The sequence below is a fragment of the Podarcis bocagei genome, assembly GCF_964188305.1.
Source record: "Podarcis bocagei genome assembly, chromosome: 17".
Classification (NCBI taxonomy): domain Eukaryota; kingdom Metazoa; phylum Chordata; class Lepidosauria; order Squamata; family Lacertidae; genus Podarcis; species Podarcis bocagei.
In genome coordinates, this window is record NC_138143.1 from 32761085 (window position 1) to 32779895 (window position 18811).

The 18811-nt window shown below is 40.0% G+C and overlaps 1 protein-coding gene across 2 annotated transcripts in view; it reads right to left on the bottom strand.

Moving 5' to 3' along the window:
* The window catches only part of DNAH6 (dynein axonemal heavy chain 6), a 137696-nt gene that overhangs the window by 65671 nt on the left and 53214 nt on the right, over nt 1-18811 (bottom strand). For both annotated transcript variants that reach the window (XM_081175972.1, XM_081175973.1), the window contains 13 exons: nt 17595-17816; nt 16838-16985; nt 15513-15670; nt 14044-14175; nt 12186-12357; nt 10166-10312; nt 9994-10067; nt 6656-6810; nt 4541-4772; nt 2495-2647; nt 2032-2172; nt 1079-1321; nt 434-601 (listed from right to left, as the gene is read on the bottom strand). In XM_081175972.1, coding sequence (XP_081032098.1) covers nt 434-601; nt 1079-1321; nt 2032-2172; nt 2495-2647; nt 4541-4772; nt 6656-6810; nt 9994-10067; nt 10166-10312; nt 12186-12357; nt 14044-14175; nt 15513-15670; nt 16838-16985; nt 17595-17816 — 2145 coding nt within the window. The remainder of the gene's footprint in view (nt 1-433; nt 602-1078; nt 1322-2031; nt 2173-2494; nt 2648-4540; nt 4773-6655; nt 6811-9993; nt 10068-10165; nt 10313-12185; nt 12358-14043; nt 14176-15512; nt 15671-16837; nt 16986-17594; nt 17817-18811) is intronic.

The window sequence follows — 18811 nt, forward strand, 5'->3', positions numbered from 1 at the left end:
TTCCATATCTTGTTGGATTAAAACTCCCATCAGCTAGCATGTCCAGTTATCGGAGATGGTGGTAGTTGGGGGTCCAGCATCACCTAGAGCAGGGAGGCCCGAACTTGGCCCTCCAGCTGTTTTGGGACTACAGCTCCCATCATCCCTAGCTAACAGGACCAGCAGTCAGGGATGATGGGAATTGTAGTCCCAAAACAGCTGGAGGGCCAAGTTTGGCCATGCCTGACCTAGAGGGACCTGTATTAGCAACCCACGGTCTAACAGTCAGTACTCTGCGTGCCACCCCCAGCACCTTTCATCCTTTCTCATTATAGGGGGACTATTAAATTCTTAAGTTAATTGCGACATATAGGAAACACTGAGCAGTAAAAATCTAGTCTGTTTCAAGGGCACACCACTGCTAAAGATATGATAAACAGATAGTACTTTGCACCTGATCAGCATTTTCTTGATCCACTGCTAACTTTTCCATCAGTGCCTCAACATCCACAGATTTCTCCTTGAGGACTGGCTCTAAAGCTGATAGGTCTAATTTCATTTTATCAACAAGTACGTTTGTCTCTAATAGTTTCGTTAAGCCATTCTTCACACGATCCCGAGCCTGAGAAATAATTCAGAAGATCATAAAGAGCTAGGATATTATTATTTTTAATGGCTAGTTATCTCAGCTGACGTCACCGGATACAAATGCCTATATGTAAAACGACTGCACTGCAGTCTCTTGTCACTTGTGGGTAGCTTCACTAAGATCACTGGCACTGTATAATTTTAAGTCCTTTTAGTGCGAGTGGATGATAGAGGAAATTAACAAGAAATCTCAGCCCTTGGATTTCTCATGAAGTCATACACCATCTAGGCCTGGGGTGAAAAAAGCAAATGCTAAAGGCATTTCTTATAAGGGAAAGAAGGATCCAACAACATGTATGCTATTTTTACAAGAGAGAAGTAAAATGACATTAAAGGGAAAGAAGGCATAGATTTCCTGCTTGGCAGGGGGTTGGACTCGATGGCCCTTGTGGTCTCTTCCAACTCTATGATTCTATGATTCTATGATTCTCACTAATAAAATTCAACCTACTGAAACAAGCTGCTTCCTTTTTTCGCCCAGCATGGTTAAATAAAGGTTGATTAACTCTAAATAGGAAGTGGGTGTTGTGTAGTAGCGCCGTCGGAGCTCAGCATAGTACTGCTCTGCCATTTCTGTCACACTCATGTGAATGTCTACGCACATTCGAGAAAGTTTTTCTTTCATGCGTTCACTTCCAAGGTCAATGTGCAGGAAAAAAGTCCTTGATACAGAATTAAGTGCTTCTCTGGGCCACTGGAAAAAAAAAGATAAAAAGATTACCGAGATAATCTTACGCCAGTTATACATTCAGTGCCTCTGGCATTTTCCATCAGGGTTTTGGTGGTGTTTCTCTCCCCGCCCCACTCCCCAAAATGACTGCAATATTAGAGGTGCTTTACATTCTAGCAGCTTTGAACAGAGCTGAGGCTGAAAGACTGTGTGGGCACCAGGAGACAGAGTTGCAGGCTAGCACAACATGTAAGACAATAGAACAACATTTTTACTGCTCACATTACATGAAAATTAAAGTGTGTGCCTTACTTACTGTTTCCATGCTTTTTGGTGTGTGGATTAATTTCTGTCATGCCTCTTTTAAACCAAAACCTTTTCTATTCTAGAATTCGGATCACATTTCAAACCCTCTACATTCATTTATCTTGTTGCAGCCTTTCAATGGGTAGGTCAGTCGGTCTGCCAGGCAGTCTGATCATTTCCACATTGGCTATGAGGGCTGAGGTTAAATCCCACTAGTGAATTTATGACTGAAAGTTGAGGTTCAAACCAGGGGTTTCCTGATTTGTAGCTCTGTCTCTTAGACTCAGCATTGCAACTTCGACTGGAACTGAAATTTTGTGGAGGTCGTTGTTGAAGGAAAATATTTCAATAGAACGAAACAAGCAATTTCAATCAAATATAACAATTATGCATCAGCTGGACGTCTCGATAAAACTGAAATTAGTTACCTGCACAAACCAATCAATAGTGCAGCAGTTCACAAGTGATGGAAACATTCGACAGCGTGCTCGAAAAGCATCTCCTACAGGGCTCATGCACAGAACAATATGTAGCTTCTGGCGAACTCGATTAATGAAGAACTGAAATACCTGAGAAAAGGCAGTGATGAATGTTAATTCAAGGATAAGAAGAAAGCACAGCAGTAATTAGGTTGTTAGCACAAATAAAATTGAGGACACTCATAAACTGTAAAAAGCTGTAGGTTGGGTGACTTTATGGGCTATTTCCATATCTAACCCATGAGTTTAATCACTGATACAGGATAAGAACAGCGGCAACAGGAAAATGTCCTCTTCTTTTCGTAGCTGAATATTACAGATGTAAGAATATGTAGCTATTTAAATACTGTCGCTGTCCCCTCCAAAAAAGTTAATATAATGCATTTAAGGTAGTATTTATAATGCGTCCTACCTCATCTCTGTTGCCCTCTGGTATACCAGCTTCTTTTGCTTTGGGTCGGGTAGCCGCCATAACAAACTCCAGCTCGTCTTTTTCAAACAGATTAGGCACCTCTCCAGAATTCAAAATGTTGTTTATATCTTCGAGAAATTCCTCTACAACAATCTACAGATTTTGTAAATATCAGTTTTGAAGAAAAGGTGTTGCAGAGTAGTTAAAAACAGCAAGTCCACCATCAGAAATTAAAAGTATCAGCAAATCACTAAAAAAACAAAAACCCTTTTATTTGCTCTAAAATTAGAATATAAGAAAAGTCTGTCCCAAATATTTTAATGTTCAGTTTCACTGGATGACCCCACGTTCAAGTATTATGAGGCAACGAAGGATACTTTTTTGTCCACTTTCCACACCTCATTTTATATACCTCCTCTTACTCTCCCCGCCTTTCTTTCCCTAAATTAAAAAGCTCCAGATGCTATCATCTTTTCTCATAGGGGAGTTGCTCCAGGTCAGTGATCATTTTGGTTGGCTTTTTCCTGCATCTTTTCAAATTGGTATCATCTCCACTTTGCTGGTGGGAGTGCACAGGACCCTGACTAACAAAACTGGGCCTGGAATGCAGTGGGTTGAAGTGCAGTGGCAGATTCATTGCTGCATTCAAAGGCTGGCCTGCTAGCTCACGCTGAATTGGGCAGGTTGGGGGAAAGGGGGGTTATTCAAAAACTGTGATATGCTATTTCTAGGCTGGTGAAGTTGAGCGCTCCAAGGACAAGGCCTCTAAGCAGATCAGAGAGGCTTTGTTTGGGTACACAGTGCATTCAAAGATGGTAGCTCTGTGCTTTATTTGGGGCTTTCCCAGTAGTTACTGCCTGCTGGAGAACCACCACCAGCTTTCCACATGATTGCACAAAGTTGGGGCCTGCACTGTGGATTTTCACACCCGTTTCCATATATCCCATGATTTTTCTATAATCAAGCCTGTTTTCCATTTGAGCTGCTACTGAACTTTTGACTTAAATGGTACCCAGAGTTCCTCAAATCTGGGTAGTCCCTGCAATGAGCTTTTCACAGCCTGAACAATCTCTCAAGGTGCCATATCTAATTAACAACCGCTTTGTGATATCTATCACCTGTAAATATTGAAGGAAGGAAACCTGAACTAATTTAGTGTCGCCAGTCTCATGATGGGGAATGCTCTTAGACCAGCAGAGATTTAGCAGGCATTTCATGAAGAGCTTCTGAGGCCAACAGGCCTACACGGGAATTTAAACTTTCTTGATTAGCAAGTCATTTTTATGATCATTCTGTGGTTTTATTACTACGCTGTCAAACAGGGCAATCCTATTCACATGTACACAGAACCAAGTCCTATTGTGGAATTCAACATCACACTTCTACTAGTGTTCTGACTGAGCAATCATATCAGCTTGCCAGATGGCATGATCCCCCCATTCCCTCACACATACATTGCTCTGGGGGTTCTCCTGACTTGCCGACCCAATTTAGTGGGGCTGCAGGTGGGGAGAGGTGGGAAGCTGTCACAAAGGGCTTCTGCTGATGGGCTTGTTAGGTGAATCCTGCCCACAGAACCTTAATCCCACATCCTTCCAACACCCAGTACTAAGGGTGAAAATTCCTTAAATTACTATGTGGCAGTAAGTGATCGTTTCTGGCTCCTGCTGTTCCTCCTGCCAACCTCCTTTCTGTCTCCTGCTGTTCATCTAAGTCTGTGATGTACTCACAAGGCAGCTTAGAGAATAAAGAAATAAGAGCCAGCAAAAACCACAAATAAAAATAATAAAATTGCATGCAAACATTTTAGCAATCAAAAATGTTGTAAAGCATTTTAATAAAAAGCTTCAGATATCTTCCTTAAAAATGTTTCCTGTTTCTATGAGTTATTTGACCTTTAGTTATTTTATGAAGCTTATTATTCCCTTTCTGAATCATTTTGGTTGTATAAACAACACTGTATAAATCAGGTAGCATTTTATTACCCAGATAAGATTTTAGCAGCAAGCACAAAGTGAATTTGATTTTTATTTCAGCTGTTCATACCTGCGTGTCTGTGAAAAGGAAAACCATATCTTTGTCTTCCACCCCTGCCATTTTATATAGCTTCCTAAGGTCATCGTGAAAAGTGTCGTAATTATAACCGCGGCTTAGTTCTATTTGAAAGCATTTGTAGCCACATATGTGAGAGGCGAGTCTAGTTAGAGACTGCTTGCCCGTGCCTCCAACTCCAACAAGAAGGGCATTTCCTCTTTCCTGGCGAATCATTCGAGCAATTCTGTGGGGGAAATTGAACATAAATTTGAAATGGTTAGCATTCATTTGAGCAAGAGATATAAGCAAGAAGCCTTTTCCCACTACCTTCCTCATTTACTGCCATCTTACTAAAGCAGCACAGCAGTGTAAAAGGTTTCTTTTCATTCTGGAAATCCACCTTCATGCCTACGATAAGGAGGGCCTCCAGCAATAAAGAGTCTTCCCTTTGCCATTCTGAACTTAAGCAATGGGCTCATTATACTCAGTCACACCGACATTTCTATCTATGTGTTAGAGACCCAAACGACATACGTACTTCATGCCCACCGGGACAATTCCCAGATCTACACACTAAACCAGAACTCCTTGATGAGGAGGAGCCCATTTTGCAGGTACCTCTCCAGCCCAAGGAGGTCGCAATGCCCTTCTCTTGAAAACTCCAGCACAGAAGTCATTGTATGACCACATCTTCTCCTGCTGCATTGCAGCCAATGAATCCGAAAGCAGAATGCACCCTTTCAGATGAACAGGCTCCTTTCACGGAAGGTAAAGTTAGCAACTACAGTGGTACCTTGGGCTACATATGCTTCAGGTTACAGACTCTGCTAACCCAGAAATAGTACCTCGGGTTAAGAACTTTGCTTCAGGATGAGGACGGAAATCGTGCTCCGGCAGCGTGGTAGCAGCGGGAGGCTCTATTAGCTAAAGTGGTGCTTCAGGTTAAGAACAGTTTCAGATTAAGAATGGACCTCCGGAACGAATTAAGTACAGTGGTACCTCGGGTTACATATGCTTCAGGTTACAGACTCCGCTAACCCAGAAATAGTGCTTCAGGTTAAGAACTTTGCTTCAGGATGAGAACAGAAATCGTGCTCCGGTGGCGCGGCAGCAGCAGGAGGCCCCATTAGCTAAAGTGGTGCTTCAGGTTAAGAACAGTTTCAGGTTAAGAATGGACCTCCGGAACGAATTAAGTACTTAACCCGAGGTAAAACTGTATTTAAGGCTCAGACTTAGCCTGCCACTGAAATAACCCCTGAGGTCTGCTCTTATGAAGTCCCCAGCCTAAGCCCTTTGTGGAGCTGTCCAGGGTACCACTGAAGCCTTCCCCTGACTTGGCTTGCCACTGCTGAAGCACAAACCTCATTGCAGCCAACCACACCCTGCGCCCTCCCAGTCCCTCTCAGTGTCAAGAAAGTATAACAAGCGAATAGAAACAGAACCTATTCAGCTGATGCTGACACAAAACCCCACACATGCACTATAAAAAGGAATATGTTTCAGCACACCACTCCTCCACTCCTTCTTCCCCAACCTTATACTGTACTCAACACTAATGTCTCAAAACAAATGTAACTGATCTGTAGAAAAGACTTTACAACTTGAAATAAGAGACATTGCACGTACTTTTGTAAACCAAGAAAATCTTCAATATAAACTGTTTTTTAAAAATAAATCAAGGAACTTATTTACAGAAATGTACTTTACACTTTATATGGGCATGCTGCCATTAGTTTATTAATATACAGTGGTGCCTCGCAAGACGAAAAGAATCCGTTCTGTGATTCTCTTCGTCTAGCGGTTTTTTCATCTTGTGAAGCAAGCCCATTGACGGATTAGCGGATTAGCGGCTTTTAGCGTCTTATCTGCTGATCGGATCAGCTGATAAGCGGCTTAGCGGCTTAGAAAAAGGGGGGGAAGGAAAAAAAACCAGCAGGAACTCGCAAGACATTGTCGTCTTGCGAAGCAAGCCCATAGGAAATTCGTTTTGCGAAGCACCTCCAAAACGGAAAACTCTTTCGTCTAGCGAGTTTTCCGTCTTGCGAGGCATTCGTCTTGCGGGGCACCACTGTAGTATTAACTCATTTATATTATTGATATTTGGTTAATGGCAGTGTAATTATTTACCTTGAAACATGCTCTATAGCATCTTGGAAGAATACCAGTTTGGTTTCCTTAGCGTTGGTTATATTATAATCATCCAGATAGTCTTGCAGAACCCCCATAATCTTTTCCAGGTCAGTTAGCTCTTCATAAATGCGTTCAGCTTTCTCGACTCCAATCTAAAATGAAGAGATAAGGAAAATAAGATTGCGATCAAAAGGAATGGAAATATAATGCTACCCCAGCAAATGCTGACTGTAAAAAAGCAAAGCTTAATGGTGATAGGAGTGAGTCAAAGTCAATAGATATGTGAGCCAATTAATTATGTGAATTTTTTTGCAGACTCTTGGGAAATCATTACTTCTCATGTTGGGCATATGTGTGAATATTACAAATTAGGGAGACAATCCTTTCATCCGTGAGATCATCAAGCTCATGTGAGAGGAGATCCCAATCAGCCATGCTTGGGAACAAGAGATCACACCAGCTGTTTGTTTTATTGAACCATTCCATTCCTTCCTAGGCCAGTTACTTATGCTCCTTGGCGCGTGCTATTTGTACACAGGGCCTGAAGAGAAAAGTGAAAGCTGGATGCATTTGAGCTTCACACTGAAAGTCATAATTTGTGTATTTCACCTTCCAGCCACAAAAGTAAGCTATAGAGTGCTTATTGGCCAGCTTATGAGAAAGGAAAGAGGGCTCATTTACTGTGCAGCAGTGACCACCTGGGAATGGATCATGTCCAATGGTTTTTAGGCTACCGGATATTCAATTACCTCATCTACCTGCAATCATATTATTTAAATTTAGCCTAAGATAATATTTTCATCCGGATGCTAGTAATCCCCCCCAATATATAAATTTATCAGATATATTTCTAGTTCTAACCTGTGATCCATTTACTGTAGTCAGCAACTTTATTGTTTATAGCCAATGACCATCACAATACGAGCACAAATCACATAGCTACAAAACAAAAGACACTGCATGCACCAGACCAGGACAAATCTACAACGTCCCAAAGTTAGGAATGTTCCTTCTAGTCAGCATCCCTAGAGTCTAGCGCTTGCACTATCCAGAAAGGTTGCCCTTTTCTGACCATACTAAGAGTATGTTAAATATAATTGAAAATGTGTATTGTCTTCCTTGTGAGGAATATCTGTTTGGTGGCTGCTTTTCTAAGCAATCCTCCTGCAGAGTTTACTGAGGATCATCTCCACTCCTTTGAATGACTAAAAGAAACAGACACGGGGTGTAAATATGTACAATTTTTCTGGCAAAGGTGTTTAAGGAGATAACAGAAATCACTGGGTTAAAGCTGACCGAAAGTTCAGAGGTAGCATTATTCTCAATTTACGATGGGGTGGAAGGTTCACAGGCTATGAAGGACTTGCTCACAAATTTATCGACAGCTGCATGAATTACGATAGCTAGGAAGTGGAAGGGGCAAGGCGAATATAAAATGGAAGAATAGTATAAAGAGGTGAGGGATATAGCTATTAATGATAAATTAACATGTGCTATTAAGGTAAGATGGGGAACATGCAGGAGAAATGATTTTGAGGAGACATGGAAGGTCTTTGTAGGATTTGTACTGTTAAAATGGAAAGGAGTCAAACCATCGCAAGAGGTGTTGAAATTTTGGAAGGTTGGATAGTTAGAATGGAATGGTCTCGGGGGCGGGGTGCACATTTTAATAATAATTTATTTACTATTATTACTTTGTTTTAAAAAAATAAAAATAAAAGAAATCAACACTATCTATCCATTCATATTATTTATCATCCTTTCTACAATTTATGATTGAAATCATGTGCCACTGAGCAGTTTTCTTCCATCAAACCTTGGTTGGATGAAATACAGTTTCACGAACACAAACCATATTTATGTAGGTAAATATTTGGTAATTAGATGTACTGAGGTTTATCTCTTAAGGCTGAAGATATTGCTCTAGGAAAGATTCCAATGCAAAGGAGCAAGAAACCCCCAACGTGTTCCTTCCATATGCCTGTGCCACTGCCATCTGGTGACCAGCTGTTTGCTTTCTGCATTGATTTGATCTGTCAGCTCTGAAGTCGGTTCAGAACCTATTGCTGAATGTGACAGCTCCTTTTAATTTAATGGACATTTCACATCTGAGAAAACTCCATCTCCATAGCACAGATAACATTCAAGTGACTAATGTTTCTTATGAAAAATTATCAGGCAGTCCTAACAGCCTCCACTATTTATTTATGAGTGATATCTCAGCCCCAAAACTGCTGCTGGAGGTCTAGGAATGAGGCCAGCTGAGTTGTCTGTGGCCAGCAGCAGACACACTCACTCCAGAAGCTGACAGAAGAAATGGACTATTCAAATAAATATCAGATGTCAAGCTGGCTGGCTATTTTTTTCACTCTATTCAGTTAACTGATGGCAACGTTCTTGGTGCTGCTCACGTTCAAGAATTATTTGCAAGCTGTTTCCAAGGCCTCACAAAACTAGTTTTTCTGAGACTCCATGGCCACCTCATGAGAAGAGAAGACTCCCTGGAAAAGACCCTGATGTTGGGAAAGATGGAGGGCACAAGGAGAAGGGGGCGACAGAGGACGAGATGGTTGGACAGTGTTCTCGAAGCTACCAGCATGAGTCTGACCAAACTGCGGGAGGCAGTGGAAGACGGGAGTGCCTGGCGCGCTCTGATCCATGGGGTCACAAAGAGTCGGACACGACTAAATGACTAAACAACAACAATATAAGAAAGATGTTGTTGGCATCCATCTGTCTCAAGAGAGAATGGAGTGCGCCTCCAGGGACGAAGTCAAACCATTGCGTTAGCAGCACTGACGTGACCTCCCCAGGGTGCAAGCCTGGGCAGGATGTGTAGAGGCCTGGGCTGCCCAGATGACAACAAGACCCCCCTCTCGACTTTGCTGATATAGCCCAAGGGAAAGCAGAGCAATATGTTTGGTACCAGCCTGGCTGCAGGAGTTGCTGGAAGGAGGTGTACAAGGCACCATCCAACCATCTTAGTGACTCCACTCCAGATTTGTGTAGGTTTTACTTCTTACCCTTTTCTCCTCCCAAAGATTTCCCGCAAGCCAGTGGAGGAAATGCTTCACGTGCATTGAGGATGGGGGGGGGGAAATGTTTTAATTCTTAGCAGTTTTTATCATATCGCACTATAATTTTTTTACTTTTATCAATCTGGCATAAGAACTGCACTAAATCTCACCGTAAAAATACCACCTAAATTCACAGTGTTTCTACAGCAGAGTTCATTTACTTTACAGGTCACATTGTACCTCAAAAACAAGAGCCCAATTTTATAGAAATCATAAAGGCATCATTCTATCCAGTTTTATTTTCTACGGATTCCTCACCTTTATGTAGTCACCAAATAAGATTGGTTTAGACACAAATGAGTCTGGATCAATAGAGACTCCAAAATATTTGCCTACAATGTAAAATAGGTGGGTTAAGTTAATGGTAATTGTGCAAGCATGAAGTATGCAGATTAAATATAATATATACTAGTAAAGTAAGAATCCTTACTGGCCATGTCAGATAACATGGAATAAAAATATTGTTTATCTTCGCTACAGATGAGACGGTCATGGAAAACTCTTTGGGACTCGTGACAGAACAGCCTGAATATCTGTGCCTGGTCTCGAACTGACATGGGGCTGCATTGCAACATGCCTGCAATAGAAAAATACATAAAAAAGCGATAATATATGTAAAAAAACTAGAATAAATCCTCGTAAAGCAAATTTAAAATCAATACTTAAGCATGCTTGCAGAAGATTTGTTGGGTTATAAAACTGTTAGTGACAGTTTTTGATGTCCAATTAACACACTTGTGTTCATCATTTATTGGTTGCAGCATCAAACTGTAGCTTAGTTTTATCCTTGAGTCACCCTAAATTAATCACCACAACAGAACAACATATGGTTGCAGGGGGAAGTCTAGTGGTGTTGGAGAATTCTAATGAAAACAGAAAAGGGAGTGGAAATTGCCAGTACAGTTGTACCTCCTTTGGTATCCAGGATCCGTTCCGGAGCCCCGGACGCTCGACAAAAGGGACGCTCGACAAAGCGCCGCTCTGCGCATGCACGATTTAGTGCTTCTGCGCATGCAGCAAACCTGGAAGTAACCCGTTCTGATACTTCTGGGTTTGCCGTGGACGTTAGACAAAATGGACCCTAAATGGGGCGGACTCAAAATGTGGTATGACTGTATTTGCTTATTAGTCCCCTCTCCTGTAAGATGTAAAAAGGGCAATACTCTCTAAAATCTTAGTTTTGTGTGGGATATCACTGGGGGGTATCAGCAAAGATACTTGAAGATTTGCAAAATCTGCTTATGAGCTTTGCATGAAATGGGGAAAAAACCCAAGAGTTATGGGGGAGTGAGTTGTGGCTAAAAATAATTAAGAAATTGACTATCCTTCTCATCCATTAAAGGATATTTCAAGGCAGCAACATTAATGTATTTAAAAGCATGATTTCAGTCTGCTGAGTAAGATATATAAAATCATTACATAGAGAGACATTACAATGATCACCTATAAAAATAACTGGGAGAGAAAGCTGGGTTGTCAAATTCCAATAGATGTTTAGAACTGGATTTGGAATAACATCCGCAAGCAGAAAGTCAGCACAAATTTGAAGATAATTTTTGCAAATTCTCCAATAGTATTTAGCCCCTACAAGTTTTAACCATATTTATAGGAATGTTTGTAATACATGTTGGAGATGACAGACAGTGAATGTAGATAAGGTCCACATTTCCCAGTTTTGTCTCAGAATAAGGAATTTTTGGGTAGAAAGAATAAATGAGATTGAATTTATAACAGGTTATAGTTAACCTCTTGTAAGACCCCTTGATTGTACTCAGTGTGATCTGAAGATACAGAACTGTACTGCATCTTTTAACTGCTGGAATGTTGATCTTTGCAAAGTTAAATAAAATAAGGACTCCAACTGATGAATAATAGATTATGAAATTATGGGAAATGGTATGCACGGTCAAACTAACTAATATGGCAAGGGTTAGAGAGGGGTGACAATATTGACATACTTATTACGTACTGGAGTAAAAGGCTCAATATAATGCACAACCCTATGCACTTAGTTTGTTGTAATACAAGTTATTTTGTTTTGTTTTAAAGTATGTGATGTACATTATGCACAATTATGATAAAATAACCTTTTGATTTTAAAAAAAGGAAAGAAAAAAAGCACATGGTGTTGAGTTAACAGCACAGCTTTACTTTTACAATTTTACTTTTACGCAGTATTGCATTAGCTGTCTTCTTCTATTTCGGTACAAGTCTATACTGCTACTACTAACTTTTCTCTATTGTAAATGACCTTTCAAAAATTCACAGTAACTCTAGAGGAATGCAATGCACTGCTTTTTCACAGCAATATGCCAAGAATAAAGTTATTTAAAGGTAAAACATAGAATGCTAACATTAGACAGTAGAGAGAAATTACTAGGGAAAATAATTATTGACAATGTGAGCACAAAACTGGTACAGAGATTGTGCCAAGTGGAAATACTCCTTACCTTGCACACATTTTGACAAATCACGTAAATTAAACACATAATGGGATTTTGCTGGTGTTGGGAGGAGATCAATGCTCATTCTTTGATATATTTCAACAGCAGCCTCCACTATACTTTTTGCACTCTGCCTTACTGTTGTAGAGAAGTCAGCCAAAAATCCTTTTAAAATAGCCTAGTCCGAGGAAAAACAACAAAACAAAACTTAAGCTCAAAATGTAATTAAATTTTTGTGGTGTTCTCTCTTTTATTCTGCTCAAGCCAGCTGTGATTTCAATGTTTCTTTTAAAAAGTGGAACTACATCTTTTTATATTAACAGAAAAGCACATCCTGTATTTCTTTCAGGCATCTGCTAGTCCAACTATTGATCTATTATTGTGTTTGAGTGCCAGTTCACGTATTCAGAAAGTTTTCCCCATTCATCCCAGTGAGAAACTTCCATGTGTGCAAACAAATCCATCAGCATGAATGGTGAAATGTGAACAAGCAATACTGCTAATGGGTTTATCGTGTTAAGGTGCAATTTTCAATGGCAAAGATTTCATGGTGGGCTCAGTAGGTAGGGCAGGGATATTTGCATTTGGTTTGCTCTGATGCTTTTTAAACTTGCTTTAATTTGTGAAGACACAGAAAAGGGTGATGACACCAAGCAGTATTAGACAGAACTATGCAGACCATTTACCATGTCAAGCAAATACTGAATATAACGATGTATTTCAGCCTTATTTAGGAGAATCTCTCACTCAAAAAAGAAAGAAAGAAAGAGCCAGTCTACATCAAAGATAGTCATGGCTAGCTCAAAGTTATGTAGCTACATCAAATATTTTAAAGGCATTTTCGTTATCAGTATCATTTCAGAAGCAGGGGAAAACCACACATTTTAGCCTGAAGTTCATTGGGGTGATTAATACTTGCTTCAATTTGCATCAGTCCCCACCTTCAGCCCCACAACTATAGGTATGGCTATGAGTGAGAAAGAGGGCATTTACTTACTTACTTGCAGTTGAATGCCAAAATAGGCTTCTAAGCAGTTTACAAAGTATAAAAAACCAACTTACACAAACAATTGCAATATACATATCCATAATTCAAAAGCTCACTAATACAGTGCTATGACCCTCATGGTCCCTTCACCTGATTCTATGATTAAAGAAATACATCAATTAAAAACAGGATCATGTGGAGTTTTTAGAGAGTGCCATGGGTACTACCCACTTCTTTTTGCTTATCTACCAGAACAATAGATCCTCTTAGATTTTTGTAACTTTTTTAGATAGCATGATGACAAAACCACTAACAAATCACAGGAATATGGACCAGAGGTTGTGTATGATAAGATGGTAGTTCTGAGGGGGGCCCTCAGAAAAGAAATATTTGAGGATCTATAATGATTCATATCTCACAAACCTGTTTTTGTACCAGTGCTAGAAAACACCATTCCGTGATTTTTATGGTTCAGCCAAGAGAGATGCGATACGTGATTTGAGGATGGTTATAAGGGTGGGGAAGTCTGGGGGGGGGGGGGAAATTATGGAATTTCAAGAGGATCCATCTTACTGGATCCAATGTGTGCATGTGCACATATACACATTATCTCTCCTGCAGCACCCCACTTGCTCATCTGGTATCCACAGACTTGGTCTAAAGTGCACCGATATTTAAAGGTATCAGGACTCTGCATTCAGTACCAATCTTCAATAATGTTCATAAATGCATATCAAAAACTTTCAGCACTTCAGAAAGTAACACATGCTACTAAGAATCTGTATAAGTCCAGCATCTCATAACAGCGGGTTATGGCAGACTGAACAGAAGAATCTATTTTTTGTTCTTTGTTACTGTGGGGAAGTTGCTACTGACCTCGAAAATTTGTTTAAGGCTATGCTCAGAGGGTGTCGGAAGACACAGCATCGCGAAATGTCTAATGAAACGTGCTGTAACTGGATTACGTCCACCACCTGGAGGTGCACAGGCTGAACAAATAGTTACATCCTAGGGGGGGAAAGATCATAGATATTTTGTGTCAAAACATAATACTTAAGTCTTTAATCCTATAAAAACTTGTTTCATACATTTAAATCACAGCTCAGATAACATGCCTGATTCACTATTCTTATTTTTAATTCAGCATCAAACTGTACTGATGAAATTCTATATACAGTAAATATCAAGGCAGGCTAAAATTATTTGTGGTGGCTTGAACCTTAAACCTCATTCAATGCCCTTCAGCAATCATCAGGTGTAAGGAAATGCTGTGTCTGCATAAGCTGAAGGGGAAATGAAGCAGGTAGAAAGCAAAATGAATGAGGTTTAGAGATGTATAAGGCAGACGTAGGCAAACTCCAGCCCTCCATATATTTGGGACTACAATTCCCATCATCCCTGACCACTGGTCCTGTTAACTATGGATGATGGGAATTGTAGTCCCAAACATCTGGAGGGCTGGAGTTTGCCTATGCTTGGTATAAGGTATCATGATGGATATGTGTTCAAAAAAAATGTGGGGAAGCCTTTTTTGGAACTAAAGGGGGGCGTATTGTCATAAAAAAACAGAAATAATAACATTAAAAACTGAAATGTGTGAGAGAAAGGATGAGCAAGTGAATGCTGGAATGTGAAGCTTGTGCTTTTCCAGAGAACCATAAGAGAAGAACAACATGTACGCAGGAGCTATTGCTATAACTTGAGGACAGAGAAAGGAGAGAAAGCTAAGAAAGTTGCTATGCCTTGTGATTAAACCAGTGAAAGCCAGCAGAAGGAAGTGCTGCCATATATTGACATAACTGACCCTTTGCTTCCCTTTGTTTGGAAGTGTGCCATCCCTCAACCACTCGCTGGTTGAGTTTGTGCCGCACTGTCCTTGCAACGCCTAAGTAAATGTCCTGTTCAGCTGACAATTGGAGTCTGGATCTTACTGACCCTATAGGCTGAACCCAGCTCATGGTAAACAGTGAGTGTGTTTTCCCCCAAAACCTCTGGCCATATATACATTATTTACACAATGGGTCCCGCGTGATTGGCTGATTCAACTCCCCTCCTGGAGCCTTATTGGGCTGCTCCTGCAGGTGAATCAGGTTGCTGATTCACTTCCTCCTGGAGCCTTATTGGGCTGCTCCTGCAGGTGAATCAGGTTGCTGATTCACTTCCTCCTGGAGCCTTATTGGGTTGCTCCTGCAGGCCAATCAGGTTGCTGCCTTCCAGAATCCTACCTGCCTATTGTTCTAGGAACCAAGCTCAGCACATAACAGGAACCTCAATACTTTCCCAACAGAATAGATGGTACTCAGATTATAGCATTCACTGTCACAACCAGCTGAAGGCAGACTTGCCTGTATTTCCTTCCAAAACAGTTTCTCTCTGTCATAGAACCCTCCAAAGTCTTGATACTGTCGTAGTAGCTCAATAGGGGGTTGAGAACCATAACGATCCAATTTAGGCATGTTTAGATCGTCTACAAAAATGACAACTCTTTTTGACCCTGGTGCTCCTAAACAACAGAAGAGTGGAGAAACCACTGTTGGTAAGTTTTCCCCAAATAACAAAATTAATACACAATAGCACCGAGTTTTTTACACTTCAGAAATTAGCAGGCTTCCAATGCTGTTAAACTGAAGCATCAGTTAAACTGAAATGGACCACTGATTAACCAAAGTTTATTATTTCATAGTCTTTAATTTGACTATGGCAAATATTAAGAAAATTAGAGACCTGAATAATGTGGCAGAATATTACAGAAGTAAACATAAATGCCAAAATACAGATTGTTGTCCTAATGTTGAAAGCAACAGAATCCTTTCTGGATGAATATGCCGTGATGTGTGAAAAACAATGCTGATTTTCAATCAGCCTGCATTACATGGAACTTTTTTCCTTTACTGGAACCCCTAGTTTTGATCCAAGTTCTCTTTTAAGCAATTTTTATCCAAAGCCCTACTCAGACCTTGTGTGGGTGTTCAGTATATCTGATGTGACTGTGTTCTTAGATAATGCACTTGATTTAGATTTAGCCCTAAGCAAAGCAAATTGTACATTATTGTACAATTTATAGGAGGGAGATCTATGTATCAGTGGCAGGGCATGGGGTAGTATGCACAGGAAGGAGCAAAAGAGGATGAATGAAACATGTCCATAACAACCTCAGGTCAAAATATTGTTTCACTTCTCATTAGAGTACAGTATGTGAAGATGTGTTGCATTTCCCAAATGTCAATGCTGCCCTCCTGTGTTAAACTGAATGGAGTACATCAGATTATAGCCTACATCAGGTGCAGGTAAGCTCTGGCTCTCCAGATGTTGCTGAACTAAAATTTCCATAATCCCAGGACATGTTCTGTGCTTGATGGGAGTTATAGTTCAGCAGTATCAGGAAGGACAAAGATTCCTCACCCCAGGCCTACATTTAACTAAAAACCAACAGCTTTAAAACTGAAGAACTCTTCTTTCTTCCTGCTGCTTCCAGGTGTAATTATTTAGCCTTATCTCTGGGAGAATTCTTCTCCATAATTCTGTAGGAAAACCATAGGTAATTTGGGAAAAATTACTTTGCACTAACCTGTTGCAGAGTGTTGTTGAAATCAGCAAAAAGAATGAAGAGTTGATTACAAGGAATACAGCCAACACAATTTAGGCCACAAAATATATTAAATCTCTTTACCTAAAATATTTTTCCGTTTCTTTTCTAATTTCGATTCAATAATCTCCTGTGTCCTTATAGATGAAGTCTGAGCAGAGAAATTTAGGTAAACAGGAACATAACCAGCTTCCTCTTGTATTCGGTTTAGCAGTGCCCTTGCAACTACAGACTTCAAATGACAAAAAAATAAGTATACAAGCAACAGTGCATTATATGCACAAAAAATCATTGCAGTTACATTCGGAAATATTATTAGCTCCTCATAATGAGTAGAATTCTCCACTAGACTATAAACAGAGAAATCTAGATTTGAGAGATTGTTCCCTGAACAAGTATTTTGAATTTATGCCACCGAAATTTACCACTATCAAGTTGCTATGTCAGCTAACTTGATGAGCTTTTTTATGGTCACTGGATTTAAAAAATTGTGCGATCTGAAAATTTTGATGGCTTACTTTTCCAAAATATTAATCAAACTTGTTAAATAGCAAATTGTTTACAATGCATCGTTTTGTTTTGGAACCTATTTTTCCATTTTTACCCTCATCATTAGATTAGAAGATAATTAGAACATTACAGAAGTAATTTATTCAGTGCCTCTCCCTACAACATTATCTACCTATTCTCCACTCTCTTGAGGAATCTCTATAGATTTAATTAAAACAGTGCCTTAACTAATGTCCCTTAAAATTACTAATTAATAACTTGGTGGATTTGATGTTTTTGGATTTATATAAATGATTTAACTATTTTGTTAAGCAACCAAAAGAAATCTCACCTTGCCAACCCCAGTTATCCCTGTGAACAACACAGAATGTCTGACAGCTAGCAATTTTTCCATAAGAAAGCCATAGCGCACAGTGTCGGTGGTAGGAACAAGCATTTCAAAAAATGGTACAGTGTGGCTGTATTTAAATGTAGGTATAATTCGCTCCCACGGATCCAGTCGCTTTGTCTCAAAATCAATGAAAAGACTCCACAAATCACCAGAAGTTGGAAGCTAGAAAGAAGAAATAATCACATTCATCCTTGTCAAGAACTGGGAAGAAGGGTTGGAATACATGGCAAAAGGGACGATTGGTCTTACCTGAAGCATAGATTTGATAGGTATCAAATTAGGGAAACAGCTCTCTTTGTACAGGCATATAAGGGTTTTGAATTATTTGGTCACATACATGCATACCCTGTTCAGAATTTCTCCCTGATTTCTAGACCTGTGGACTACTCTTCCTTTAAGGCAGGAGCCGACAATTATTAGCTTCGGGTGATAGGTAGAAGCAGGGGTTGGTGGAAGGGTGTTATATATAAAACTGGTTTCTGAATTTTAGAAATTTTAATATTTTAACGACTGTTTTCATGACTGTTTTACTAGCTGAATTTCACCCTCCAACGATTGTATAATAAAGGGCAAGACAGAAACTTTACAAATAAACAAATTATTGGGCATCTTCCCACAATCATGAAGACGAGAGCTTTGTTTTGAAGTGTAAACCCTTCAAAAGGCACTCCATGTTAGAGCCCAAACTGCACATTGTGAATCGCAATAGAAGTTATTGCTGCTAATGGCATTTATTTGTTGCTTATTGCATAAAATACCTGAGTTTCATCACAAAGATATTAAAACATAATTGTCACAAAGAGCTCATCCCTTCAATAAAATAAAAAGGACAAATCCTACCCCACCCCGCTAAAATATTAACACAGGCTATCATAATATATAACCCCAATTAAGAGCCAAACACCTGGGTGGACAGGAATGTTTTTGCTTGGTGCCTAAATCTGATAATGATGGCACTAGGCATATCTTTCTCCAAAAGGCCTCCCACAATCAGGAGCCACCACTGAGAAGGTCTGTTCTTGTGTTGCCACCCTCTGCACCTCCCTCAGAGGGGACATGGGTGATAAACATAGGGTCCAGTTATGAAGATTCATGGATATTCCTTCACACCTGGAATTCGTGGATGAATTTTGTAGGCCACAAAAAATTGGGTTTAG